The sequence below is a fragment of the Aspergillus terreus genome, genomic scaffold, assembly GCF_000149615.1.
Source record: "Aspergillus terreus NIH2624 scaffold_13 genomic scaffold, whole genome shotgun sequence".
Taxonomy (NCBI): Eukaryota; Fungi; Ascomycota; class Eurotiomycetes; order Eurotiales; family Aspergillaceae; genus Aspergillus; species Aspergillus terreus.
In genome coordinates, this window is record NT_165936.1 from 1,360,040 (window position 1) to 1,387,248 (window position 27,209).

Below are 27,209 nucleotides of genomic sequence, written 5' to 3' on the forward strand. Positions count from 1 at the left end.
TAGGTATCATTATTATGCACTGTTCGTGACTGTCGGATCAAATCATCGCAACCTCATCAGCTTCGTCATCTTCCTTATCCCCATCATCTTCCTCCCCGGTGTTCTCTCCACTGTCGTCAGGGAGACCGCCCCATTCCACATCATGGTCGATGGGATCAGTAAAGAACTCGTGATTCAGAGCCTCTTTGGCGCTCAAACGCTTGTGTGGATCGAGCTCCATGAGGCCGTTCAAGAGACGCGTAGCCTGTTTCTCGCTCTCGGTCAATTCTTCCACGCAGCTGGCCCACTTCACGAGCTTTTCCCAGCTGTATCCTTTCTCTCCAATCGTTGGGATATTGGTCTCAAATATCTGCCCATGCATGGCCGCCGCAGATCGCATACGACGGGTTCCAAATATGCTTGCCATCTCGATCATTGCGTCCACATCATCCGCAGAGTTGAAGAAGGGAAACCGGCGTCCAAGTAAGGTGAGAAGAATAACCCCTGCGGACCACATGTCGATTTTCGTCGTCTGAGAGGTACACTTAAAGAGAACTTCAGGAGCCCGGAAACCTCGCGTCCCTGCTCGGTTGGCCCGTCTGGAGGGTCTGGAGTCGTTCTTGGGATAGCCTGCCGATGGTGTTGTGGGCGAGCAGTGGGTATAGTGGTAACTTTGCATGAGCCGACCACGTCGAACATATCCCGGGCTGGCACACAAACAGGTGCCCGTGTACTCGGATCCCTCCCGCTACACCAATGAGTACATGACGAGGAAATCAGAGCCTAGGGACTTACCTCTGCGAGACCAAAGTCAACCAGAACACCCTCCCGAAGGTCTGGATTATACAGGAAGTTGCTGCAAGCCGGTTAGAAAACGAATGCAATGGTCTCGGATGAATTCTTACGTTGGCTTGATGTCTCGATGAAGGATATTGTGTTTATGGACCGAGTGTAGCGCGGTAAACAAGGACCGGAAGTAATGACGCATGTCCGCAACTAGAAAGGTGCGATATTGGATGCGGAAGTCGGTATGAGGAAAGAAGGGCAAGACCGCCACGACCTGGTCTTGGTGACGGAAGGCTGTAATAAGAGGACACACGGATCGACATCCTCGGAGATCGTGCAGAAGTTCGAGTTCGTTCTGAATGCGATGCGGGCTGCTTGTCACGTAGATTTTCTTGAGCGCAACATAACGGGGTTTTCGTCGTTTGACCGCTAGTGAACCATTTTCTCCTTCGACTCGGCGACGCTTTGACGGGGGACTGGCCCATGTTGCTTGTTGATTTTCTTGAAACATATCCCAATCGTTCCGGTAGTCGTCATATAATAGATCTTCTGCTTTGTAGACCGTGGAGAAAGTCCCTGTTATTAAATGGTGAGAACGCATGAAGCACAAGCGTGTCCAAGGTCACCATACCCTCGCCAATCCTGTTCACTAGTCTGAAGTGATCAGAGATACCCGGAAAGGTATCCTCGAGCCTCTTCATGTCTTCTTTGACCGAATCGTCAACATCCTCTTCCTCCTCATTGTCACTCTCTTCTCGACGCCGATCGCCTGGGGCATCCGAATCTGTGCCCCCTCGGTCCTCATCCTGGTGTCTCGAAGGCCTCGCGAGAGAAGGCTGTAGAGAAGCCGACTTGTGGATATCGAAAACGTCACGAGCAGGGGCCGCGTGGAGCGTGGACATCGCGTTGGACAATGTCGGGATGTCGGGACAAGATCGCCCAGCCGGAGGAGAGGTCGTTCGATACGGAGTGAGCGAGGCAATTGCAGGTAGATAGTGACGTGTAACACGTAAGGACGATTCTTTTCGCGTTGAGTGGATGTGGAGCGCTGCCAATGATGCAGGGTTGCAGAGAGACCGCGGCACTCCTAGTAGATCTGAATATTCTGAGCGGTAATGCTCTCTGTAATCGCGTACCGGTGACGATGTACCGTATCTGCAATGGTTATGGTTGATGTGGGATTTGTGTGGCGCATGCCATTTAGGAAAAAAAAGCACCTGGACAATTTGATGGCGGTGATTATTGGAATGTCATTGGTATGTTCTGGTAGAATATTGAACAGAACAGATCATTGAAGGCTCGATATTGTTTGTTTGTTTTCGAGACAAAATTTCGAGACAAACAGTGCCGTACTGTACACAATACCGTTGATGGCATCTGCTGGGTCGTGTTTATCGTCATCAGCCGTACAGAACCGTATTACACCTTCCCCGCCAATCAACAGCGCCGTTGCCCGCTCTCCGCCCCCGAAAGGGCAAAATACAAACAAACCAAAATTGAACTCCGGCTCTCCCCTCCTCCGCGATCATCAAGAGCGCCATCATCCCCATCACCAAGCACCCCTCGCTTCCGACATCCCCGCTCTCCCCTTAATACATCTTATTCTCTCCGGTATATCTGCTGAATAACCTTCTCTCCCGTGAACGAACTCACCAACCGTCTCTTCGTCCTTCCCGCGCATCCTCCGAGGGCTTTCCTCGCCTGCCCGCCATGGAGGACCGGATCGAATTCGATATCAACGAGTCACTCAAGTATTACTTGAGTGATCCCGCCTCTATTCCCACACCCGACGCTGATCCCGAATTACTGGACTGCGAGACAGACCCTGATCAACTTTCGCCGAACGTGGTTGACAATGTGCTGAACCCCATCGTCGATGCGGTGGCCGAGAATCCTGAAGGACTGGCGAGACCATCTTTCTTTGATTCCTTACAATTTCTACTAAAGTGCGCTCTGGCCCCCAATCCACACATGGATGCCTCTACCCCTGCTGGACCCGATTCTGAACGTTTGAATTTCTGCAGATATTCTTCCTTTATCCCAACGAAGTCCCTCAGCAAACTCCTGGACCTGGTTGTCTCCGGGCTCTCGGTTGAAGCAGATATTATCCATGGAGACTTGGAGTCCGACGAGCAAGATGGTATTCAACATCACAAACAACTCCTGGAGATGTACGGCTTTCTCCTTCAGTGGGCTCTTTCCGCTGTCGAAGTCAAAGCGGCGGAGAAACCTGCAGAGGCTGCGCCCGCACGGAGAGGCGCTGGAAAGTCCTCCAGGTTGAAATCTACCAAGGACGGCAACTGGGACTGGACTGCGCAAATCCAAATATCCATGGACACCATGTGCAAGGTCATGAAGCTCAAACTAAGCAGGATTTTCATGACGACGTCGGATCGTGACACTTTCATTAATCTCTTTACACGCTCTGTCTATCTGATTCTCGAGAGCGAACAGCGTGTTAAAAGCATGACAGTCCGTATGCATGCTTTCAAGGTTCTCTGCATTGCTGTAAAACATCACGGCCACGCTTTCGGTATGCCTCCTATGATGGGCGTTGATCAACGAGACTAAACGTGGAGCAGGTGCCCAGACATCCATTGTACAAAGTCTCACATATTTCGAACATCTTTCCGAGCCCATGGCCGAGTTTCTGCATATCATCGCAGAGCAGTATGACTATCCGCAATTGTCGGATGAGATTTTGAAGTACGAGCTTCCGAGTCCTAGATCCGCAGTTGCATGTGATTAACCCTTCTACAGAGAACTTGGAAACAAGGAGTTCAACTCGAATGATACACGCGGCCCAAAGTCCGTGTCGGCTTTTATTATCAAGCTCTCGGAGCTTGCTCCACGATTGATTATCAAACAGATGACCCTCCTAGCCAAGCAACTTGACAGCGAGTCTTACACGCTTCGATGTGCGGTGGTTGAGGTCTGTGGAAACCTTATAGCAGATCTCAGTCGGCAGGAGGAACGAAGCGATAACTATAAGACGCAAATAAACGCCTTCTTCGATGTGCTGGAAGAGCGTTTTCTGGACATCAACCCTTACTGTCGGTGCCGAGCCATTCAGGTCTACATGAGGATTTGCGATCTGGAGCAGAAATTCCCCAAGAGACGACAAGCTGTTGCAGAGCTAGCGGCAAGGAGCCTGGAGGACAAGAGCAGCAATGTGCGACGCAACGCAATCAAGCTACTTGCCAAATTGGTTTCCACCCATCCTTTCAGTGTCATGCATGGCGGCCAGCTTTCGTATAAGGAGTGGATGGCCAGACTGGAGAATGTGGATGCGGAGCTTAATGCTTTGAGGCCCCCTGAGACACCTGGTTTTGATGGAATAGAGGGAACACATGTTGACAGTGAATTATTGGACGATGCTACTCAACTGCCGGACGACTCGCCATCCAAAGCACCACGTATGACCGAGGAAGAAAAGGTTGCAGCAGCGAAAAAGGCTGCAGAACAAGCGGCAACTAGTGAGCATCTGGCACGCCTGCAGCTAACCCGGAAGTACTATAACGAGGCCATCCGTTTCATTGAAGTCCTTCATTCCGCCTCCAGCAATGTATCGCAACTCTTGTCGTCCCGGAACAAAAGTGAGGTTATTGAAGCTATGGATTTCTTCGTCGTTCTCGACGCATACAAGGTTGAAACGGCTCGAAGCGGTATCCGACGCATGCTACGACTCATCTGGACCAAGGGCAATAGCGACGAAGGAAAAGGTGTTCAGACCCACTTGATTGACTGCTACAAAGGGCTTTTCTTCGAAGCTCCAGACTCATTCAGCCCCAACGACGCAGCCAACTACATTGCGCGCAACATGATCAGTCTGACGTTTGGCTCAACGCCTGCTGAACTCACGTGCCTGGAGCAACTTCTCAGTACTATGATGAAGGCGGGACATGTCTCTGAGGCTGTCGTGGCGAAATTATGGCAAGTCTATGGTATCCAAAAGAAGGAGATTTCAAAGACGCAACGACGAGGCTCGATCATTGTCCTTGGTATGCTCGCATTGGCTGACCCGGAGGTTGTCATCAAAGAGATTGAGGCAATGCTGCGGATTGGCCTGGGAAGCTTGGGGAGATCCGATCTGATCCTTGCAAAGTATACATGCATTGCACTCAAGCGAATGGTCCCAGGGCGCCAGGCCAAATCCAAGGAAACCGGAATCCCGAAGCTGGCAAATGACCACCCTGTCTTGATGAAGCTGGCAGCAATGGTGGAAATTGTGTCCGACAGCAAAGAGTGGTATGGTGTAGCCGAACAGGCCATTAACGCCATCTATACGCTGTCGAAACACCCCGATGTCCTTTGCTCTGATATCCTCAAACGGAAGACCAGGTTTGTGTTTCAACCTCAACTGCAACGACCCTCTTCGAAGGGGTCTGGCGACGGAGATGAGCAACGTCCTGGAACAGCTTCCACAGATAGCCAGGGCTCGAGGAACACTACTTCATCTGCTGCTCTGTCTCAGCTCCTGTTTGTGGTAGGCCATATCGCGATCAAGCAGATCGTGCACCTGGAATTGTGTGAGCTTGACTTCAAGCGTCGCAAAGCCGAACAGGAAAAGAATAAGGCTGCTAGCGCAGAGTCTCAGGCGAACAAGGAAAACGCTGAGGACGACGAACTAGATCTCATCGGTGGCACGACCGAGGACGATTTCACAGATGCCATGACGCATATTCGGGAAAGAGAGTTGCTGTACGGGGAGAATTCGCTGCTGTCTAACTTCGGGCCGTTGGTTGCAGAGATCTGTGCGAACAACAACACGTACTCTGACCGTAACCTCCAAGCTGCGGCCACTTTGTGCATGGCCAAGCTGATGTGCGTCTCGGCAGAGTACTGCGAGAAGAATCTTCCTCTGCTCATCACTATCATGGAGCGTTCCGAAGACCCTACTGTCCGCAGTAACGCTGTCATTGCGCTTGGAGACATGGCTGTGTGCTTTAACCATCTGATCGACGAGAACACAGACTTCCTCTATCGCCGCCTCAACGATGACGACGCGTCAGTAAAACGGACGTGTCTCATGACGCTCACCTTCCTCATCCTGGCTGGACAGGTTAAGGTCAAGGGACAGCTTGGCGAGATGGCCAAATGCCTTGAGGATGACGATAAGAGAATTGCTGACCTGGCACGCATGTTCTTCACGGAACTCGCGACCAAAGACAATGCTGTGTACAACCATTTTGTAGACATGTTCAGTCTCTTAAGTGCAGAACGCAACCTCGAGGAGGCTTCGTTGCGGCGGATTGTCAAATTCCTTATTGGCTTTGTTGAGAAGGTAAGTCTTGCAACCAAAGCACGTTTCGTATGTCTTATCCACTCACACACCAAACTCAGGAGAAACACGCTCGTCAGCTCGCAGAAAAGCTGGCTGCACGACTTCCACGTTGCGAGACTGAGCGACAATGGAACGATGTGGCCTACGCCTTGTCCCTCCTGCCTCATAAGAATGAGGAGATCACGAAAACGGTCAGCGCTGGATTTAACAAGGTCGTCACGGCAAGTTCTTAAGTTGTTAATCTCATGGAATTGTACAGCTGGTATCTGGATATTCTCACTTTTTGGGCATGCGGGCGCTCTGGGTATGTGTCATGGATGATGACTTGTTTGACATGGATAAGTAGTCATATATCGGGGTTATATCTGTTTCCTTTATTAGCATTGGGCGCCCGGAATGTATCCAGGAGTTGTACAGGTGACGCTTATCAATTGATCATGTGCCTTTTAATAGACTTGCATGTAGCATCGTGTTGTGGACTGGATAAATAACTCATGGATAGTTTATATATAACCTTGCTGCTAATCTGCATTGAAGAACATGCTCCAAAGGTTTCTCCACAATCCCAACGAGTGAAGTCCAGCTGACTCTGTACCGAAAAGAGATCTAAAGTATATTATAACATGTATCAAGGAACGGACACCAGATATGTGTGTAGGTGTTATATCCAACATAGGGAAGGGCCAGAACGCAAGATAGAATTGACCAAACAGCAGATGTATGCATCAGTTCTTTCACCATGTACGCCAACTCGTCCAATCCATATACAGTTCGAAGGGGTCTATGCACCCTTGTTTGTGCTCTCCTCCAAAGTGTATTTATCATGACGAAGCCCCTCAAGGGCCTTCCAGCCTTCCTCTGTGAGCTCTGGTTTTCCCAGCGGCGTGACTGCACCAGTGAAAAACCGAGGTTGCCAAGTTTCGTTCTTTTCCTGCCGCTCAGCAGCCTTTTGGCGTTGCCGTTCTTCGATTTCCTGCTTCAGCTTGGTCGCCTGGCTGTACCTCTTGTCTAGAATGGCCTCTGTGACGTTCGACCAGAACTTGCGGGATTCATTGGACAGCTGCTCTTCACTTGGCGGGACATTCTTTGGAGCCGGGAAGAGAGGGGTGATGTCGATCAAGAGCTGGGGCTCGTTGGTGCCCGGCACCGTGTAGAAGACTTTCCCATGCCACGACCCACTGATTTTCGCCAGGACGTCGCCTTCCGGAACGTCTTTGACACGCGTCGTTGTGTCATTGTCTGGGTCATACCGGAAAATGACTCCCTCCACCTTATTCTGCGCCCGACCAATCCATCCTTCTTCCAGGTACTGCAGAATCACCTTGATGCGCGTTTTGGCGCAGGTGATGTAGCAAGTGTCGGAGACAGAGATGGTCAGTGCTCCCCGCATCAAGCCACCCAGATGAGCAGCAGGGTGCGTCAACTGATACTCCTCATTATCCCGCTTCTCTATGTTGACAAATATTCCCAGGTTGTGCTGACCAGGCGTGACGCGAATGCTCGTGCCGGTGAACTTGGCGCTGATTTGATCGAATCCACGAGCCGAAACGCCTGTCTCGCGGCAGTCAATGAAGAAGGCGGACACTGGAGGGTGGTGTGACGTTTGCTCAGTCAGATAACATATCTTGGCCTTCCCCTCGTGGCTGTCTGTGACAGAAGAGCTGCCATTTGCGGTAGTCGACTTCACGGGTACCTCTGGTAAGATGTTGTCGACCTCCCAGGTGCACTAAATTCAGCAAATATATTAGTCCAGGGTAGGAGAGCCAGGTAGCCTCGGAAGACAGATGACGCACCCGGAAGAACTCGCCCAAGGTAGAATTATAGGGCTTGCACGGCTTTCCCTTGATGTATTTCTGGGCCTGTTAGTGAAAACAATCCCTTATCATCACGCATGAAGGCATACCAGATCCTTGGTGAACCAAAACCTCAACACTTCCAACATCCGACCCAGCGGATCATCCGATTTACCAATACTGCGACACGGCTGTCAGAAAAAGCAAGCCTGGGCTATCAAAGGCTATCTTGCTGACCTTGCAAAGGTCTCCGGCCGATCCAAGTAGTTCCAGTATTCTGTAACGATTCCGAAACGGTCAGCCGTCTGATCTCACGTGGCGGGACTGCACCGGGGCATGGAGAAGATCACAACCTACCTAGGTTGGGAGTGGGCTCCAAAAGATGTGCAGGCAACGAGAAACGAACAGATGCAATATCAGCCACCCCGATGAACCTAGCCGCCACCCGATAGCGTTAGCATGATCACGGCGCCAGCTATCACAGCAATACATACTTTTTCAAAATAGATAGGAACGTTTTGAGCTTGGAGGAGTCGTCAGGGGCCTTTTCGGGGGCCTCCGATGCCGCGGTCGAAGACATTTCGAAACTGGTAAGATAGAGAGTGTTGGGAGGTGGAAGGCAACAGTATTAATTTTTCCTTTTGTTGTTGGGGGGAACAACAGTTCGTGGCGACAGACAGACCAGCGCAAGGGTCCGATGCGGGCTCTAGATTGGGGAACCCGTCACCAATAGCAGGGGCAAACACAGGAACCAACGAGGAGATAGAGAACTATCAGGAAGAGACCAGTCTTGCCCGACTTGACCAGCAAACCACAGGGCGTATTGACAGCAGGAATCAGAATGGTTAATGTATTTGGGGAGTGGAGAGGTCGCTTTGAAACGAAGCGGGTGTCGGACGGGCAGGCGGTGACGTCCGTCCTTTTTTTGCCTCGTTTGGAGAGGGGGCGGTTTGCAATACGTCACCGACTCTTGGGTCCGTTCGTCGGTCTCTCTTTGTCTTTTGTCTTTTGTCTCTTGTCTCTTGGGGAGACTCTCAACCGTCGGTATCAGATGCCGAGGGAGCGTTGGTCAGACTCAGAAGACCGAGTGACCTTGAAGATCGCCTGAGAAGGGTTTCGTGACCGAGGGTTCTGTGGCTGACCGATTGGAGTGAGCTCTTACGGAAAATGACAGAAGGGCCGCAATGATGAGAGAAGTGAGCGAGTGAGAACATCAGCCAGCATGGAAGAATCTGGAAGTATTTCACTGTCCCGAGTCCCTTGACGCCAGGAGGTCAAGAGTACCTTTGCAAAGAGCGGAAACGGGCTCTCATCCAATCGGCACATCACGAGGACGGATGTAGTACAGCAGCAGTTCTCCCTTTTCCCCTCTGCCAACTACCCACCGGGCATTTGAATGCGAAGAAAAGAATCATATGCGACTTCTTACTCTTTGAGACTCTCGCATGCTCTCAATCACTCGCGGATCTTCATTACTGGCGTGCTACATACATGACCTACATCAGTTCCTCAATTTTCCGCTTGCGCGCCAAGAATCGCACCCACGTTCTGACCGCCGGTCCATAGTCATACCTCCGTCCAGCAGCATAGTCCTCATCGGCCTGATGCGATTGCTGTTCCTCCCGGATCGACACGCGTAGTGATGCCTGCGCCAATGCCAGCTGTTTCCGGGCTTGTATGGCTTCTTCCACTGAGCATTTTTGGTATGTCTCGACCTCCTCTGGGGCTACAGTAGCTTGATCGATCTGGTCCAGTTCCAAGCCGTAACTCGCATCAGGACCTAGTAGTGTGTTTTCCAGCAGCGGCTCCGCAAATCCCAAGTCTGAACCTCGTTCTCGTTCGGAACCGATGCGCTGGTTGAGAAGTTCCAGCGACCTCACATTGATAGCCAGCTTCTTGACGAGGTCTGGAAGCGGGTCCCTGGCCAGACTCAGGATAGAAAACTGAATTTGACCTTCCTCGTACTCGGCCATCCTGGTGATGATGTTGGGTCTGACCAGTTCCAGCCAGTCGTCGTCGGGCGTACATGGCCCTGTGATGCAGGTTATTACTGATGCGGGTCTGTCTAAGACGAGGCGCTCATACCGAGAGCTTGAGGCTGGCGTTCCAAGCCATCAAATTTCCATACTTTCCCTCGGGCCGGGACGAAGGCGATGAAGTGAAATGCGGCATCTGAATCCTGGTCAGAGTGATTGTTCTTGCCCTTGCGGGAGCCACGAGAGGCTGTCTCCTGTTTGAGTTGGAGGTCGGAGTTCAGAATATCCATTTTCCTGCTCCATAGTTAACAGTTATGGGATCAAATTTAGGGGTTATTATATCCAGGCCATACATACCTTGCAAACGAATTATGAACTTGTTTCACGAAATCAAAATTGCTGATTGCGTCTCCGCGGAGCGCGGGAGTAAATTTCATCGTAAAGTCTTTGAAGTGCTGAAGATGCTCCCCCAGCTCGATCTCTTCGATGTTATTGACTATATTCAGTAGCGCCACACTGGCACAGGCATTGCTTGCGGTCTGACGTAGAGCATTAGTAGCCATCTCAGACATTAAGTCTAGATTGATAGCGTGTAGACAGACCTGATTTGCAAACCATATGCCTTCTGGACAACTCGCCTCTTGCTTCTCGGGATCATCCTCCCGCCATCGGAATAGAAATATTAGGCCGTAGACAGGTTTGCTGTTAGTAGAGTGTTAGCAACATTTAGGAACGGTTTTAGAAATCCTTACTTGAGAAGAGCCATCATCTCGTCATCTAGTGACACCACTTCTTGGACTTTGACGCCTTTCACCCCAAACTCGCGCAGCATGACATTGAATAGGGCCTTGCATGTGTCAGTTCATATGGACCCAAGGACGCTAAGAGAATAGCTATCATACGGGTTCGGATTCTAGCTCACAGAAGCCATTCCACTGTGCTTTTTCCTGAGGTGTTGCTGGCCGATAGGGGTCATGTTCTGATTCGGGGGAATTGTCTGATTGATTGGAGGCATTCAGACGTCTCCGTTTCGGGCGCTGGGTCATCTTGACCACCACTCGCCCGATCAGTTGGATGAGGGGAGAAAGAATGAGGAAAGATAGAAGATAAGGGTCCTAGAGGGTCCTAGGTCCTGGAGGAATACCGCATGAATGTGTGATAGGAATGGTCTAGTTGGGTATCATGGAGACATCTAGATCCTTTAAAGAATACTGGAGTTGAATCTCGTGCAGAAACATCACCGAGAGGAAGTAGAGGAGAGGAAGTAATACACTGTGATGGTCCATGATGATGCGAGAGGTGATTGGCCGGCGGGGGAGCTCCCGTCCCGACGCGAACTCCACGCGTCCAGAGCTTCGTCGCAATTTCTCTTCCATATCCATAACTCTCTATACCACAAACTGCCTCGTTACATCCTCCGACGGCCCTGTCGGTGTTACTTCTTCCACGCATGTTGATCCGTGCTAGACGCGCATCCATCGTCTTGGTTACCAGAGTTTAGAACTGAGATCCCGTGTTTTCAACAGGTGAGGGAGAGATTTCCACCAAGCGGAGAGCTTTTTTTTCTCTTCATCCCTCTACCGCTCCTTCGACAACTGCTCCCACCCACCACAACGAACTCGCTCTTGTGTTGACTGGGCATTGTAACCAGTTCCCCTTTCAGCCTTCTCTTCCTTTCGCATCCGCCGATCTCTTTCATCCCTGGTGTTCGCAGGCGCATCTCATCCGTGGGAACACAAGGCCCGCGACCACAGCATGCCATGAACGAGACTCCCCGACTTCGGTCTGCGTTCCCCCAGACACCTCAAACTGCTCCGCGATCTAGAGATTTTACCACTCCGACCTCAAAGCCCAGATCTAGAGATGCTGTCCAACGAAGATCCCCGACCAAACCACCGCCCCCCACCGCTCCCGATGCGCCTTCGCCGCTCATTCCTGTCAGTCTAATCGACGCTCCATCCCAACGACTCTACGTGGTCGCTTTCTATATCGCTCTCAACGCCTGGCGCCTTTACGAGTCATACACAGCTTCGGATGATTTGGATTCAACATGGTTGTTTTTGAAATGGGCTTCGATTGACGGAGTTTTCCTCTTCGGCCTGCAGGCCCTACGCATTCCCTGGTTAGAATGGGCCTTCCCCACGACTTTGGCCCTCTTCCTGCTCCATGTAGCCGGCAATATATTTCTAATGTTCCAGATTCCGGTGCGCATAACCCTGCTCTTGAACGGGGTTGAGATGAAAGCTAATGCTCTTTTCAGATCCCTCTCGGCATGTGGTTTACGAGTATGATCAAGGTGGCTTACGACCGAGAGTTGTCCATATCGGAGCGAAGTGTCAAGCCAGCGGATATCATTCACAATGCTTCCCTGATTCTCGGAAAGCAAATCGTTCATATTTTGCCAGAAGGGTATGCGTCCGGCTGATCCCCAAAAAATACGACATACTAATAACTCTATCATAGATCTGCAACCTTGAACCCCGATCAGGTCCCCCTTTGCATCGATTCCCAAAACACGGCCGTCAGTTTACCAATCCGAATCAACCAGACCGACCCGATTTTAATCGAGCTGTTCCGTCTCGATTTCAACACCGGCGACAATGAGACCATATCGTACCCCTCCAAGCAGCTAAAACAGATAAAGCGCCATTCCGAAAAGCACCACCCAATTTCGTCGGACGCTCTGCATCGTGATCTTCTGCTACCCGTTCGGCGTCCCGGTCTTTACCGTCTCCAAAGGGTGGTGGACGAATCCAACCTTGACGTTCACTTGCGAGTATCGGATGCGCTCGTGGTTTCGTGTCCACGCGCTTTGATCAAAAATTCGCATACGCACAAGTGCAGGGGTGACCTCTCCAATTTGGTCTTGACCGTGGAAGGCACGCCACCATTGAAGATCAAATATAGCAGACAAGTGAACCGTCTTGATCGGGGCTTTTCGTTCCAGAACATCCAGCCAGACCATCTCCGCTCTCCTCTACTGAGCCAGAGAAACTCCGGCATTCTGTTCAATGCTCGAGAGCCGGATGTAGCTTGGGCCCAAAGCCAGGTCATTGAGCTTCCTTTGAACGAGTCATTGAATGTCGGGGGAGAATGGCTTTACTCGATTGAAGAAGTGCATGATGGCAGCGGAAACGTTGCGAATTACTCGACCCTGCTAGATGAACTTGACCGGCCCTCCACCAAGTCACAATCTCAGTGGCATCAGTTCTCTGTCCACGAGAGACCACGACTGTCCCTTTCCGGATGCAACGCCCAGCATTTCATTGAAGTTGCACGCGGGGAAAACGTCGACCTTCCCCTCAAATTCCACCAGTCTGGACAAGGGTATGAGGGCGATGGACCTTTCTCCCTCATGTACTCATTCAGCGGAGGTGACCAGGAGAGCGAGGATGGTTCGCCTGGTAAAATCCGACAGCTGACTCTCAAGAGCCTCAACCAAAGACCTCAGATCAGAGAGTCTGGGTGGTACAACCTGAACTCGGTGTCCAGTCAATTCTGCTCTGGGGAGGTGTTGGAACCGTCGTCATGCTTTTTGCACAACCCGCCAGAGCCGGAAGTCACCGTTAAATACGAGAAGGTCTTCGATAAATGTGCAAATAACCCAGTTGGGCTGCTCGTTGACCTAGATCTTACCGGCTCTCCGCCTTTCCGACTCCGGTATGTTATCGAACACTCCAAAGGGGTAGAAACGAAGTCACAGACCATTGATGGCCTGCGCACTCAACTGGACTTCACTCCCTCCGAAGCGGGCTCGTATCGATACCGCTTCCTGGATATCGCAGACACTGTATATGCGCCCCGTTCCCTCAAAGATAAAACCCCCGTTCTGGAACAAGACGTGAAACCGCCGGCGTCCGCTCATTTCCTGGGTTCAAGGGAAGTGCGAAAGGCTTGCTTCGGAGAGCCTGTGTCCGTCGATGTTGCGTTTCTTGGCGAATCACCCTGGACTTTGCAATACGAGCTCGTCCATAATGGCAAGAAGACGAAGCATGTTCTGGAATCGGACAGCGACGTCTCCACTATTGTGACGGATAAGCTTGTGAGTGGCGGCGAATACAATCTTGTCTTGACAAGTGTCAAGGATCGTTCAAACTGTAAGCGGGCCTTGAAGGATAGTATCAAGATTCAGGCTCGTTCCAAGCCACCTCGCGCGTCATTCGGTGAAATTGAGAAGAGCAGAAGCTATTCGGCATTGCAAGGCTCAAAAATCGATATTCCTCTTCGATTGAGCGGCGAGCGGCCTTGGACTGTACGATACAAGACGGACACGGATTCTTCCGCCACGGAGAAGACCTTCTGGCAAGAGAACAGTGCTTTGACTGTGGGACAAGAAGGTCGCTATGAACTCCTCTCGGTCTCAGATGCCTCTTGCCCTGGGTCCGTGGACCCTGCAGCTAATGCATTCGAGATCAGTTGGATTCCTCGTCCGCGTATCACTGCTGTGGATGGGTCGCCTGTCTCAGATAGTGGTCGCCTGGAGAAGCGCGATGTCTGTCAGGGTGTGGATGACAGTCTCGAGATTCGTCTGTCAGGTAACCCCCCTTACAGTATCAGATATGAGCAACAACGCAAGTCAGCCCGGGGTTCCCCCTCTATGCGGGTGCAGAGTGTGAAGACCGCCCTTCACGCGACCTCCATAGAAATGGATACCTCCGAACCGGGCCTTTATACCTACAAGTTCACTGGCGTCGGCGATAACCTTTACGATAATGACCCCCGAAGCGTCCCGGTTGTCGTCACTCAGACCGTCAATCCTCTCCCATCTGCCCGGTTCGACGCTCCGGGTCGGATCTACGGGTTCTGCAAGGAAGACGTTAGCGGTGAAGAGTTGATCCCCGTCACTCTCGAAGGCGTGCCTCCGTTTGCTCTTGAAATTTCCATCAAACATCATTCGAAGGCCAAACCGGAGATCGTGTCGATCCCTAACATCAACTCAAACCGCCACAATCTCCCCATACCGCGTCGCCACCTTGATCTCGGCCAGCATGTTGTCAGCATTCGGAAGGTCCAGGATGCGCGAGGTTGTCAACGGACAACCGAGTTCGACACTTCATCTGTGAGAGTGGCGGTCTCCGATGTGCCTACAATAATCCCTCTTGAGTCCAAGACGGACTATTGTGTTGGGGAACGCCTGTCCTTCTCTCTGTCTGGGCATGCACCCTTTGACGTATTCTACACATTCGATGGAGCCTCCCGAAAGGCTACGTCTCGGACCACCAACTTCCGTCGTATCGCCGAAAGGCCCGGCGTGTTCACCATCACCGGTGTCAGCGACGGAGCCAGCGGAAAATGCAAGGCCCACAAGAACATCACGAAGACCATTCACGAGATGCCGAGCGTTAGAATCAGCAGAGGGCAAACTTCTGTGATTGATATACACGAAGGTGGAGAGGCCGAGCTCAATTTCGAGTTCTGGGGAACGCCGCCGTTTGAATTCACGTATGTCCTGCTACTCCGTTTTCATATTTACTGTGCAGAACTAACCAAGTAATAGGTACATCCGGAGCTCGAACACCCGGAAGGGAAAGAAACCAGAGATACTTGACATCAAACATGATATCTCTTACGAGCACATGAAGACCATCAAGACCTCGGATGAAGGAACGTATGAAGTTGTGGCGATCAAGGACAAGTATTGCTCCTTCTCTTCCCAGGCTCAAATAGAGAAGTCTGAGAAGTCTGCACCTGGCGCATGAGCAGCAAAAATTCAATGTCAGATAATGCTTTTCTATATTAGTCCAGTTCTGCCACTATATGTTTGTCTTTCTTTCATTTCACGTGTTTGGTCCGCTGTCTTGGTCGTTCTTGATTGCTTCTGTTTGGACCTTCAACTGCATTGCAACGGCGCTATTAGGTATAATACATGAACATACAAAGCTCTATCTACCAAATGATCACGACTAGCCCCGAATACTGTCCACTAAGCCTGCGCCCAGCCGGGAGATTTCATTCAGGATAGCATCACGATTTATGGAGACCTGACCATGCTCCGCCTCTGCATCCTCGAGCACGCTCGGAATCGTCGAATAAGCGGTCTTCAGGCTCCAACCCTTCGGTTTTGTGGTTTGCGGGTTCCAAAGTCCCGCAATCACATCGCTATACTCGTCTCCATGGAAGAAAAGAATGTTCGGGTTGAAGCAGGCTTGCAGATCACGGATGAAGGACTTCACGACAGTCGAGTTGGAGGCAGGGTCTCCCAGGGCTGGGTTCAGGTTCTTGAATTTCGTCGATGATGCTGAGCGGCCGTCCAATACCTTGCTGCGCAGAGTGATGATAAAATCATAAGGCTCCAGAGACGTCTGGAACAACTCTGAGATATCGAGGGCATATCCCTTCTCCCGCAGCAGCTTCACCGCTGCCTTGGCAAGGCTAGACATCCGAGCAGCCACAACCTTCGGTGGCATCTCGTATTGCGTCCATGTCACGCCGTCGTGGTCGATATCGGAGGCGACAAAGAGGGCAAGACTGTTCATGGCCGGGTCGATATTTCTCCAGGCAGAGAAACGAGTGCGAATGGTCTCAATGACTTCCGGCGTCAGTTCCCCGCCCAGATCGACCATCAAGGGCTCTTGCTGCCAGTCCCATCGTGAAAGGAAGTGGATGGTTCTTAAAAAGCCGGCCATCACACTCGAGGGGCTCTCCCACGGGAAAGGCTGGGTGAAGGCCCGTGCCACCAAGAGCTCGATCACTTCCTCGTTGATATAACCGGTGAAAAGATGGCAGTTGAACCAATGCTTGACGAGACGAATGGTCGGCGAGAGGAGAGGAAAGCGCGTGCACAATGTGCGGATCGCTTGTGTCAGGCGAGTGGATTGGTTGAAAAGCCGCTTATAGGCAGATAACGCGAAAGCGATTTCTTGTTTGGCCTGTGGGCTCGCTCCCTTCTCCTTCAACTGGCGCTCCAGCAATGTCTGTTCCCGTTCATGATGAATTCTCAAACGGAAGATGACGCCGGACTCATGGACGATATCCAGGAAGGCGTTATTGAGGATTTGGCTGGATTCGTTCTCCAGCCCGACTTTGCATGTAGAAGCGACACCGGATGATGTCAGGGAATCGCCAATCTTGACAAGGAAAGCCACCTTGGTCATCTGGATGGCTGTCAGGTCATCGGGCCACCGCGCCGAGCTTTCAAACTGGAGCACGACATCCACTGGGCTACGTGTGACGGTCGAGCCGTTCTGGACATGGAGGGAAGTATACCGAAGGGACGGGCTGGCAGGAGCCAGATGTCTGATAGTAAGGGGGACATCATCCATGGCATGGACGGACTTTTCCAGTGAATTGAAAGCGTCTCCGATTAGTTGAAATGCAGGACTGGAGTATGACACCACGCCATGGCCGCATGTCCTCAACTGATCGTCGTATTCGTCGCCGACGTATTTGACGTCTTCTTCAACATAATTGAAATGCCGGTTCAGAATGTATACCACGATCTGGTACACTATGGAGGGCGAGGAAGGCTGGTCGGACCAAACAAGACTCTCTCGGATGCTACCATCCTTGAAACGCCTCAATTCGGCTTTCTCACCCCAAAACGTCCGGAAAGACGCCGCTTCCTCCTTCTCCTCTGCGGATGGACCATGGTCGACGACGCGCATAGCATGTTCCGAATTCAAGATGAGCCCCACGGATATAGATGCATGGGTCTTACTTCGCGAAGGCTTTGCGTCCAGGGGCCAGGGTCTGGGAGACTGGCCAGAAATGTATATGAGCTCGGCTCTATCTCCCAGAGCTCTACCAAGCACCTCGTAGACAGAGTTCTGGTTTCGAAGGGCCTGGAGCGTATTTCCATTGTCTGTCACTGGAAGCTCGACAAGCCTGTCAAAGCGAAGCATGGGTTCGTTCACTTTCAAGATGAAGACCTTTTCGAAATGGTCGTCTCGAGACTCGTTCAGCATTTTGAGAGTTATTCCGGCTTCATGTTGGAGGAACGTATATGACCAAGGGGTCATTTTGTAAAGAACGTTCAAGCCTCTCTTGCCATCGTAGAGGACAGGTGTGCCATCGGGGAAAGTAATATCCTTTGCAGAAAGCAACAACGGAGTCCTGAGATCCCTTCCCGCAAGAAATTGCATGGTGGCTTTGAAGAGCTGATAGCTGCTGTATGACTTTAGAAGGACCGGTTTACCGTTGGGGCCTCCACCCTCAAAGAGGAGGGACATGAGTGCGGCCCATTCAAATCCTCCAAATCCGCCAGATTGGAATGACGACGTAAATCCGCGCTGGCGAAGCCATGTCCGACCGAGTATACAAGCGTCCCTGAAAGCCTCGCAGTTCTTGGCAGTCGAATACAAGAGCTTGTGGAAAAGTCCGACAGTAGCCTCTGAGCGAAGAGCGGCGTTGTAATAGGGAGTCGGCTGCCCATCTTCTTGATTGTCCTTTGAACCTTGGCGAATGTTGTTTTTCATTGGGAGAGTTCGCGTGATGGGAAACAGGTCATCCTTGATCGCGGTGATAACGCGGATTTGTGATTTCGCGTGTTTCACGCCGCTGCTTGCTGAATCGTTAGGTTCCAATATGATAATCGGCCGAAGACTATCACCATCTTGGAATCCAAATTTGACACCAACGTCTAGATCTTTCGTTTCCTTGATTCCGGCCGCAAGGCAAGCGATGTAGTATGCTCTCTTGTGGAAGTAGCGGTAATTGACATAGTCTTTTTCCTGGAAGAGGGAGCTCGGCATCGTCACGGCCAGGTCGATTGTGTACGGCGCAGCTGCTTTAGCACCATTCCTCAGGGAAAAGCTCCCAACGACGTTGACATTGACGGGCGGACTGTACGACACAGTGTATTTCGTATCCTTTCCAGGACGAGGGTCGGGGTATGGAACAGCGATACCGTGTTTGCTGCGCAGCTCCTTCTCCGCTTCGAGCGCCGGTTTAGGCGATCTTTCCGGGAGAGATTCAATGGCATTCTTCAGCTTGTGGAGGATATCTTGGAGTTTCGAAATCTGCTTGTCATAATTTGGTCTCGAATCGGAGAGTAGCTCGTCCAACTGCAGCTTGAAGAAGCTCGACTTGTAGAATCCGCTGGCCAACGCCACTTCCGCTGACCGCGAACTCTTCCCCTGTTGACCTGAAGCTCCTGCTACGGAGCGGTCATTCTTGAAGCTTTTGGGGGCCGGGCCTTCATCAGTGGTTGGGGAGGGACTGATTTTTCTCCTCTTCGCAGAATGGGCAGACATCTTGGAGGATATTTTCCAATGAGGTAGAGAATAAGAAGATAACGAGAAGGGGACAGTGGCGGTTCTATATCGTCTCCATCATGAGCACCGCAATGCAAATCTCAAGCTTAATTTCCTAAAAGAAAAAAATTGGAACGGACCGCTAAACTAAACTCCGATCTCCGACGGGCTGCGCACGTGATTTTACTGATAGTTACATAAGCCGGGCTGATAACTAATCGCTGGTAGCACGTCATTGGCTGGTGGGGAACCGCGGGGCCGAAATCGCAGAGCTGCAGGTGGGATGCTGTAGTCAGTTATTACTCATACCCTTTTTCCCTTATTATTCCTATCATCCATTCTTTCTGTGTGTTTGCGATATTTCAATTCTAATATTCTTTTTCCGGATTGCGATCATCATGCTCCAGGACGTCGGAGGCACCGTGCCCCCCAACACCGACCATGTAAGAATCAATTCCCCACGGCCTCCTCCACCCCGCCCTGTTTGCTGCATTATGTCCTTGGGTCTCCAGGGGAAGTATTTATATTCTCTTCGAAGGGACACGGGAGAGAGCGCACACGCCATAATTCTTATATACTTCACTTGTACTGACACATTCCTCAGGCCGTCAGTGTATCGCTGCCCACATGGAAGGCCACTGTCGCATACGAAGAAGGAGAGCCATGGGTTGTAAATAAGATGCAATGCGGTTATCCCCGATTCTTTGTGCACCCAATTATCCAGGAACTTGCATCTGAAGTTGTCCGGCTTCATGGAAACCCCGAATTGGAGTCCGCCACTATGTTTCCTTCGCCAAAAACGGCACGGGTATGCCATTCGTTTATACTGTCGAGGATTCCTGCCGAAGAAGTGCATAAAGTCCGCGTTGTTGACTTCGTTCCCGCACCTCACGCCGAAGCCGAGGCACCTACCGTGACGTCGCTCTTGTCTGCCGTCATATATCCAAAGGACTATGCGTCAATCGCCAAACAGGTGTGGCAGCACACAGGGAATGGTGTGTCCAGCAGACGGGGTGAGTTCTGTCTCAGTGCCCTAAGAGACGGCTTTCTGGTGGAAAAGAAACCCGTGTCAGACACTCCGGTGATCCGCAAAGGCCCGCGAAGGTACCAAGGAAAAGGTTCGATGAATGGGCTGGCCCAGGGTGGTGCCCATACAACAACAGCGGATCACTCACACAGCAACGGCGGATTACGCGATGGAGTAGAATATGGACAGTTCATCGAAGAACGATTCGGTCGAAACCTGAGTACTTCGCTTGCGGATCAAGCGAAATTGGCAGTCCGCAGACGCATTGCGGGTGTCCTCACGGCTGATGTAGAACTGAGTGAAGCGCTTGAGAAGCAAACTGGGGAAGGTAGAATTGCAGGGATTTCCGAGTCGGACGTTTTCATATTTCCCACTGGAATGAGCTCGATCTTTAACGCCCACCAAATGTTGTTGGCGGCTCGGGGCCCCATGAAAAGCATCTGTTTTGGGTTCCCGTATACTGACACCCTAAAGACTCTAGAGAAATGGGGTCCTGGCTGTCTGTTCTACGGCCTTGGTTCAGCCGAAGATCTAGACGATCTGGAGACCCGATTGAGCAATGGCGAAAGATATCTGGGTCTGTTCACCGAATTTCCGGGCAACCCATTACTCAAAACTCCCGACCTGAAACGGATCCGAGTTCTTGCGGACAAGTACGATTTTGCCGTCGTCGTGGATGAGACCGTGGGAAATTTCCTCAACATTAACGTCCTACCATATGCCGATATTGTAGTCAGCAGTCTGACGAAAATCTTCAGCGGAGATAGTAACGTCATGGGTGGAAGCGCCGTTCTCAACCCCCATGGCCGCTACTATGAATCCCTGAAGGGTGCCTTCGCCCATGATTATGAAGACATTCTCTGGGCAGAAGATGCTGTATTTCTGGAAAGAAACAGCCGCGATTTCGTGTCGAGAATCGCGAAGATCAACAGTACTACAGAAGCAATTACGGCCATGTTGAAGGAGTCGCCCCTGGGTAAGTCTTTTCCAGAATTTCTTTCGAGATGGAGCTGTTCCTAACTGATAACACAGTCAAAAATGTGTACTATCCAAAGTACAACCCATCAAAGGAGCTATACGAAGCCTTCCGTACTCCCGATGGAGGTTACGGTGGATTATTTTCTGTTACGTTCGATTCGACTGCACAAGCCGTTGCGTTCTTTGATCGTCTGGAGGTGCTAAAGGGACCCAGTCTCGGTACAAACTTTACTTTGAGGTAAGACACGTGCATATCTCTACTCGGAGAAGTGGTATAATAACAAGTATTAACAGTTGCCCGTACACTCTGTTGGCACATTACAATGAGCTGGACTGGGTGCGTTTTCCCCCTTATTATTTCGCGAACGCTGTTGAGCTAACTACCTTGTTAGGCGGGATCATTTGGTGTGGAATTTGACTTGGTACGGGTAAGTGTTGGCTTGGAGGATATCTCCGACCTTCGGTCTCGATTCGAAGAAGCGCTGCAGGCCGTGGCGGAGGTCAAGGTATGAAAAAGCTCTAGAGGATGTTCATCTGACGGGAGAAGAGACTATGATTCAACATATTAGCAAAGAGATACTATATAAGACGCACAATGACGTGAATAAATAGCGCATTATGCATGTTGCTTGTGCATACAGAGTATAAAAAATTCCATAAAGTGATGAGGATAAAATGAGCTGGCGGCCTAGCCTCAGCTGCAGATAGACAGTCATGTCACTCGGCGGAGTACATCGATGACATCTTAATCAAGAAGCATTAATAGACTCCATTATCATCAGCATAGGTACACAGTAACTGTTCCTACATGTTCAGGGATTGACTCCTTCAAACAATAACATCAGAAGGTACAGTAGCAGACATATTCACAATCGATAGCTGGTGACCTGTCACATTCAGACATCCTCATTACCCACAGGACTTGGAAGTCGACTTCTCCCAGTGATAACATCCGAACTGCCTGTTTTCCTCAGCGCCTGTCGCATGGTCTCTACGTTCAGTTCGTTGCCTGTAGTAGGAGACGCCGGCCTCTGAGAGGTCAAAGGGGGGCTTCCAGGCATGAAACCAGTCCGGGTCGGAGAGAAATCGAGTCCCTTGAAAGACGGGGCGATACTAGTCGGAGGGGACGTCCCGAATCCATGGGAGGATGTTGGTGATCGCAAAGGCGATGGCGATCGGTTTTGCACAGCCGAGTTGGAGGAGAAAGAAGCGACTGGGAAACAATCGCGACTGGTAGCAAGCTCGTTGGCTTCCGCATGCTCAGCATTGACAACGTCCGCAAACGATATGAAACTCAAGCGCCGAACATCAACTGGATCCGGCGCTTTATGCGTAGATGTGGCATCCTCGCCATCTTCCGATTGCAATCGACCATCTTCGAAGAAGGAAGATGACAGGGAGTGTTCGGTGGTAATGTTACCAGAAACGTTCGTTGCGGCAGGTTGATGAGCACTGTGTGTGACAATCTCGACCATGTCCGGGTCCAAATCGTCGGTAATGGCTGCGGAAGAAGCTTCCAGCGCAGGAGGGATATGGTTTTCGGTTATTATATGGGAGGGGATCGAAGGCGAGGTTTGCATGGGCTGTATGTCCTCTTGGACATCTCGTTCGAATATCAGGGATGAGGAAGGCAGGATGATATGCAACGGCGGCTGCGACAGGACCTCTGAGGAAAGGCTTTTATAGACACGACCTGGTGAGGAATGAGGTAGACCTGCGTCTGAAGAGCTGCCTGACGGCGTTTCCTGTACGATATTCCTTGGACGGATTGGTATCCCGCCAGTTGCATGGCCCTGTTTACCATCCGACTCGAGCTCATGTGAAGCCTCCATATCGTCAATTTCAGCAGTGCGTTTCTCATAGTTCCCGGTCTCATTCGGCCATCCTGGCTCAGTTCGGACAGGTAGCGAGCCTGTCGACCTTTCGCAGTCCTTGGCCTGCTCCATCGAGGAAGACCGATCCGCTGATCCCGCACTCTCTAATCCGCTCTGTGCGTCGTTGAAGTTCTGCTAGGTCCGGACAAATTCGCAACTGTTCCTGGCCCTTTGAAGAATCAGGCTTCAATGTTTCACTCTAGCTCGGTGCGTCCTCTATTGATCGGCTTCCAGCGAATGCAGCTGTTGTCAGAACAAGATCTTAGGTCGGATGCGATGTTTCGGTATTCGCAAGAAAGCGGTGGTCAACCTAATCGATCACTTGAAGTCACTGCAGACCATGAATAAGGGGGCAGTATCCCTAGAACAGGTGGGCCATGATCGATACAGATCGTCGGGCCAGATGACGTCTATGGACTGTACAGGTCGGTATACGGGGCGGCTCGAGAGCAGACAGGGGTAGCGCCTGAGTATGTATATTGCAGAACTGGATAATGAACGGTACCGTGTTATTGTCAGAGGAGAGACTAGAAGAGCGTGAAGAGCTCCGGGGCTATGAGGAAACGGCTATGAAGCGTCGGAGAATAGTATGTCGGTGGTGGTTTGATAAAAGGGCATAGATATGCATGACATGTAACAGATAAATCGCGGAGACTGACTATGACAGCTCAGGCAGCAGCGGATTATCATCAAAGAGGTCTGTTAGGTATTCACTGAGGATGGGATGGGATAGGAGGAAGAATCAAGGTGCCGATCCATCGTCATCGATGGAATTGGACTGATCCACCGAGAGTGAGCAGGTGATCCCAATAACAATAAGAAGCCAATCCAATAGTACGGGTTTCGGCCCAGGCGGAGAGACGGGAGTCTTACCACCCGGTAAATACCGTATCAGGATTCCCTTTAGTTGGGGCATGGACAACAAAGACTGTGACAATACCGTACATATCCCCATTCGGCATGGCGGTACTGGCACAAGTGGTAGCCAGGCTGGTCACGGGACTCGCAGCTGGGAAGGAAAAAGTTCCAATTCCATGATTGAACCATCCAAGCCTCGGGGGTCCAGTCCAGTTCTAGTCGTCTCAATCCACTTCCCTTGCTTATTTTCGTGAGTGTTCCGGCATCTCGCACCGTCGTTCATTTGTCGGTATGCTCTCCCTCCTCATCAATTATCCCCAGTGCATCTCCAGGTCTTCCTTTTCCTGTTGATCCGCCTGCTAACATCTCCGTGTTTCCGCAGTTCTTCATCCGGACCAACAATCACCACTTGCAGCTCCCTCGCGTTTATCATATCAACAGCTATCTTGCGGACGGGCAATCGAGGAATCTCCTCCGTACCGGCCATGGCAGCAACCATTGTTGCACCCAAGAGACCTTTCTTGTCTCTCCCCTTTCTCCTACCCTCCTCGTGCGACGGAGTCGCGCTCGAGTTGCGCCGGAACCAATCCTCATACAGACGCACTAAACAACGCCTTCGTGTCAAACCAGACGCTTCCTTTGGCGTATCTTCCACCCATGTGCAAGAACACATCATCTACAACCCTCCTTCAAGCGCTCCTTCGGTATACCACACCCCAACCAAGTTCCTTCCTGCCGACGATGTTCGGAGGACGTTGCGCCCCGAGCGCGCTCTGAATCAGACCAATGCGGCAGAACTGCCCTCTGTGTTCAAGGGAACTGTCGAGAAGAAATATCACCTGAAGCCGTCAGACATCGAAGAAATTCGCAAACTCCGACTGAGTGATCCAATGACTTGGAGCCGGTGGAAACTGGCTAAGCGGTTCCAATGCTCCCCGATGTTCATTGCTATGGTATGCGAGGCCGGCCCACAGAAGAAGGAAATCCAGAAACAAGTCCTAGAGGCGGTCCAGTCGAGATGGGGATCGAAGCGACGGATGGCCAGAGAAGACCGACAGCTGCGGAAAGAATCTTGGGGAAGGGATGAATGAGTGTTATCTCGACCACATCTGTTTCTTTCTGTGACATGGCCTTGTTTTCTTATAATTTGTCCCCTTTTGATGCCATTTAAGGTCGTGATAGCGACCGACGGAGTCCTGTCTGCGCCGACGGCTGATGTACAAAATCATGTATTCTAGCAGCATCGCATCGGGCCCTCGCGGCCCACTCCCTGTAACTAGAGATGAATCATTGTTTAGAACGCACTATTTCTCGTACAGCCCTCTATCCAGCAGGCATATTCTAATTAATATTACATGATAAGTCAAATGTGTCTCGCTTAGTTGCGGAAAGAAAACGGGATCGCGTGCCGTGGATGCGGAGTACGGACTTAACCCAACAGCTGTTATCGTTAGGTAACTCACCTCTCCAAACCAGCAAATCGAGGCTCTTCTATTATCTTCCGCCCATTTGCCCAAATGCCCCTCCCCCTCCGTCGCATCACCGCGTCGCTTGCAGAATACTCCTCTTCTTACTTATCTCGTGCAAGCCCATCGCCAGTCTTCCGACCTCCGCAGTTCATTCCTCCTAGCAGACCTCGTTTCTCTTTCCGCCGCTCATACTACGGGCATATTAGCGATACCAAAATGGCGCCTCAGCTCGAGCCTTTCTTCAAACAGTAAGAGCTCTCCCTTTTTTTTTTCCCCTCCTTTTACTGCATCTCGGTCTCTTCCCTTGTCCTATGTGCCTCTGAAGCTCCATTACCAAATCTTGAACGGTTCTGACTTATGTAGGGTCGATGATCTGTCTGGTTCCTTCATTGACCGTACGTCATTACTTCCCGGCGCCGGTCAGATTCGAGAATACTAACCTCCAAAGGCTTGCGCAAGGCCGTTGCAATTCCTTCTATCTCGGCACAGGATGAGAACAGACCCGATGTCTTTCGGGTAGGTAAAACAACTGGTTGATCTTGCTGTCCATGAGCTAGTCGCTGATCGGTCCCGTCTTCTCAAGATGGCACAATTTCTTGCTTCTGAGCTGGAAGCTCTAGGCGCTCAGGTGGAACAACGCCCTCTGGGCAAGCAGCCGGGCAAGGAACACCTCGATCTCCCGCCTGTTGTCGTCGCTCGCTACGGCAATGATCCGAACAAGCGTACCATCTTGGTCTACGGTCACTATGATGTTCAGCCTGCCCTGAAGGAAGATGGCTGGGCTACCGAGCCCTTCGAGCTTTCCGTCGACAGCCAGGGAAGAATGTTTGGTCGCGGTAGCACGGATGATAAGGGCCCCGTCCTGGGGTGGCTGAATGTTATCGAAGCCCACAAGAAGGCCGGTGTCGAGTTCCCCGTCAACCTCCTTTGCTGCTTCGAGGGCATGGAAGAGTATGGCTCCGAGGGATTGGAGGAGTTCATCCAAGCCGAGAGCAAGAAGTTCTTCAAGGATGCGGATGCCGTGTGTATCTCCGATAACTACTGGCTTGGGACAGAAAAGCCCTGTCTGACGTATGGTCTGCGCGGTTGCAACTACTACTCCGTCAGCGTCTCCGGGCCCGCCCAGGATCTTCACAGCGGTGTCTTCGGTGGTTCGGCCCACGAGCCCATGACTGACCTTGTCCATGTGCTGTCCAAGCTTGTTGACACCCATGGTAACATTCTGATTCCCGGTCTCATGGACCTCGTGGCGCCCTTGACCGAGGAGGAGAAGGCCTTGTACCCCAACATCAGCTACACCATGGACAACCTCCACGAATCGCTGGGTAGCGAAACCGGCATCCACCCGACCAAGGAAAGAACTCTCATGGCCAGATGGAGATACCCCTCCTTGTCCATTCATGGTATTGAGGGTGCTTACTCGGCCCCCGGTGCTAAGACCGTCATCCCCGCCAAGGTTATTGGCAAGTTCTCCATCCGCACTGTGCCTAACATGGAGAGCGAGGATGTGAACCGACTCGTTTTCGATCACATCAAGGCCGAGTTTGCCAAGTTGAACAGCAAGAACAAGTTGGATGTGTGGCTCCAGCATGACGGCAAGTGGTGGGTGGCTAGCCCGAAGCACTGGAACTTTACGGCTGCCAGCAAAGCTGTGAAGCAAGTTTTCGGCGTTGAGCCTGACCTGACTCGTGAGGGTGGAAGGTAGGATTTCCAACGACTCGTCGCTCCTTCATACCGCAAAAGCTAACTGAAAAAATAGTATCCCTGTCACATTGAGCTTCGAACAGGCTACGGGCAAGAATGTTCTGCTCCTGCCAATGGGCAGCTCCACTGACGCCGCCCACTCTATCAACGAGAAGCTGGACCGGAGAAACTATATCGAAGGTATCAAGCTCCTCGGCGCTTATCTGCACTATGTGGCGGAGGAGCCCATGAACGCGTAATGCTAGTGCTCTATTTATCTTCATCAAGTTTGACATACATCGGCGCCATTA

General features: G+C 51.3%; 10 protein-coding genes across 10 annotated transcripts; 5 read left to right on the top strand and 5 right to left on the bottom strand.

The window, feature by feature from the left end:
• Positions 1 to 37: 37 nt before the first annotated feature.
• ATEG_08981 (serine/threonine protein kinase CDC7) lies at positions 38 to 1,667 on the bottom strand (the record flags this gene model as incomplete). The annotated part of the gene is made up of 4 exons (XM_001217566.1): positions 38 to 727; positions 775 to 835; positions 885 to 1,341; positions 1,397 to 1,667. The coding sequence occupies 4 exons, from the start codon at positions 1,665 to 1,667 to the stop codon at positions 38 to 40; spliced, it is 1,479 nt and encodes a 492-aa protein (XP_001217567.1).
• An 808-nt stretch (positions 1,668 to 2,475) lies between these two features.
• ATEG_08982 (condensin subunit YCS4) lies at positions 2,476 to 6,282 on the top strand (the record flags this gene model as incomplete). Its single annotated transcript, XM_001217567.1, has 4 exons — positions 2,476 to 3,298; positions 3,348 to 3,471; positions 3,526 to 6,049; positions 6,109 to 6,282. 4 exons carry the CDS (start codon positions 2,476 to 2,478, stop codon positions 6,280 to 6,282), a joined length of 3,645 nt encoding a protein of 1,214 aa, XP_001217568.1.
• A 548-nt stretch (positions 6,283 to 6,830) lies between these two features.
• ATEG_08983 (putative oxysterol binding protein (Orp8)) lies at positions 6,831 to 8,422 on the bottom strand (the record flags this gene model as incomplete). Its single annotated transcript, XM_001217568.1, has 6 exons — positions 6,831 to 7,775; positions 7,843 to 7,902; positions 7,953 to 8,022; positions 8,080 to 8,119; positions 8,200 to 8,276; positions 8,337 to 8,422. 6 exons carry the CDS (start codon positions 8,420 to 8,422, stop codon positions 6,831 to 6,833), a joined length of 1,278 nt encoding a protein of 425 aa, XP_001217569.1.
• Positions 8,423 to 9,338: 916 nt separating this feature from the next.
• Positions 9,339 to 10,864, bottom strand: ATEG_08984 (ubiquitin C-terminal hydrolase 37; the record flags this gene model as incomplete). The annotated part of the gene is made up of 5 exons (XM_001217569.1): positions 9,339 to 9,940; positions 10,060 to 10,112; positions 10,176 to 10,520; positions 10,571 to 10,665; positions 10,721 to 10,864. 5 exons carry the CDS (start codon positions 10,862 to 10,864, stop codon positions 9,339 to 9,341), a joined length of 1,239 nt encoding a protein of 412 aa, XP_001217570.1.
• A 714-nt stretch (positions 10,865 to 11,578) lies between these two features.
• ATEG_08985 (putative nuclear envelope pore membrane protein) lies at positions 11,579 to 15,517 on the top strand (the record flags this gene model as incomplete). The annotated part of the gene is made up of 4 exons (XM_001217570.1): positions 11,579 to 12,022; positions 12,079 to 12,227; positions 12,282 to 15,260; positions 15,316 to 15,517. 4 exons carry the CDS (start codon positions 11,579 to 11,581, stop codon positions 15,515 to 15,517), a joined length of 3,774 nt encoding a protein of 1,257 aa, XP_001217571.1.
• Positions 15,518 to 15,595: 78 nt separating this feature from the next.
• ATEG_08986 (rRNA-processing protein UTP22) lies at positions 15,596 to 19,009 on the bottom strand (the record flags this gene model as incomplete). The annotated part of the gene is made up of 3 exons (XM_001217571.1): positions 15,596 to 15,611; positions 15,695 to 15,704; positions 15,736 to 19,009. 3 exons carry the CDS (start codon positions 19,007 to 19,009, stop codon positions 15,596 to 15,598), a joined length of 3,300 nt encoding a protein of 1,099 aa, XP_001217572.1.
• A 398-nt stretch (positions 19,010 to 19,407) lies between these two features.
• Positions 19,408 to 21,601, top strand: ATEG_08987 (cystathionine gamma-synthase; the record flags this gene model as incomplete). Its single annotated transcript, XM_001217572.1, has 6 exons — positions 19,408 to 19,452; positions 19,614 to 21,012; positions 21,069 to 21,252; positions 21,309 to 21,351; positions 21,407 to 21,520; positions 21,584 to 21,601. 6 exons carry the CDS (start codon positions 19,408 to 19,410, stop codon positions 21,599 to 21,601), a joined length of 1,803 nt encoding a protein of 600 aa, XP_001217573.1.
• Positions 21,602 to 21,855: 254 nt separating this feature from the next.
• Positions 21,856 to 22,489, bottom strand: ATEG_08988 (uncharacterized protein; the record flags this gene model as incomplete). Its single annotated transcript, XM_001217573.1, has 2 exons — positions 21,856 to 21,893; positions 21,928 to 22,489. 2 exons carry the CDS (start codon positions 22,487 to 22,489, stop codon positions 21,856 to 21,858), a joined length of 600 nt encoding a protein of 199 aa, XP_001217574.1.
• Positions 22,490 to 23,382: 893 nt separating this feature from the next.
• ATEG_08989 (mitochondrial 54S ribosomal mL58 domain-containing protein) lies at positions 23,383 to 24,837 on the top strand (the record flags this gene model as incomplete). Its single annotated transcript, XM_001217574.1, has 4 exons — positions 23,383 to 23,475; positions 23,556 to 23,585; positions 23,689 to 23,996; positions 24,129 to 24,837. The coding sequence occupies 4 exons, from the start codon at positions 23,383 to 23,385 to the stop codon at positions 24,835 to 24,837; spliced, it is 1,140 nt and encodes a 379-aa protein (XP_001217575.1).
• A 594-nt stretch (positions 24,838 to 25,431) lies between these two features.
• ATEG_08990 (M20 family dipeptidase) lies at positions 25,432 to 27,158 on the top strand (the record flags this gene model as incomplete). The annotated part of the gene is made up of 5 exons (XM_001217575.1): positions 25,432 to 25,463; positions 25,579 to 25,610; positions 25,664 to 25,731; positions 25,799 to 26,916; positions 26,975 to 27,158. 5 exons carry the CDS (start codon positions 25,432 to 25,434, stop codon positions 27,156 to 27,158), a joined length of 1,434 nt encoding a protein of 477 aa, XP_001217576.1.
• Positions 27,159 to 27,209: the final 51 nt, after the last annotated feature.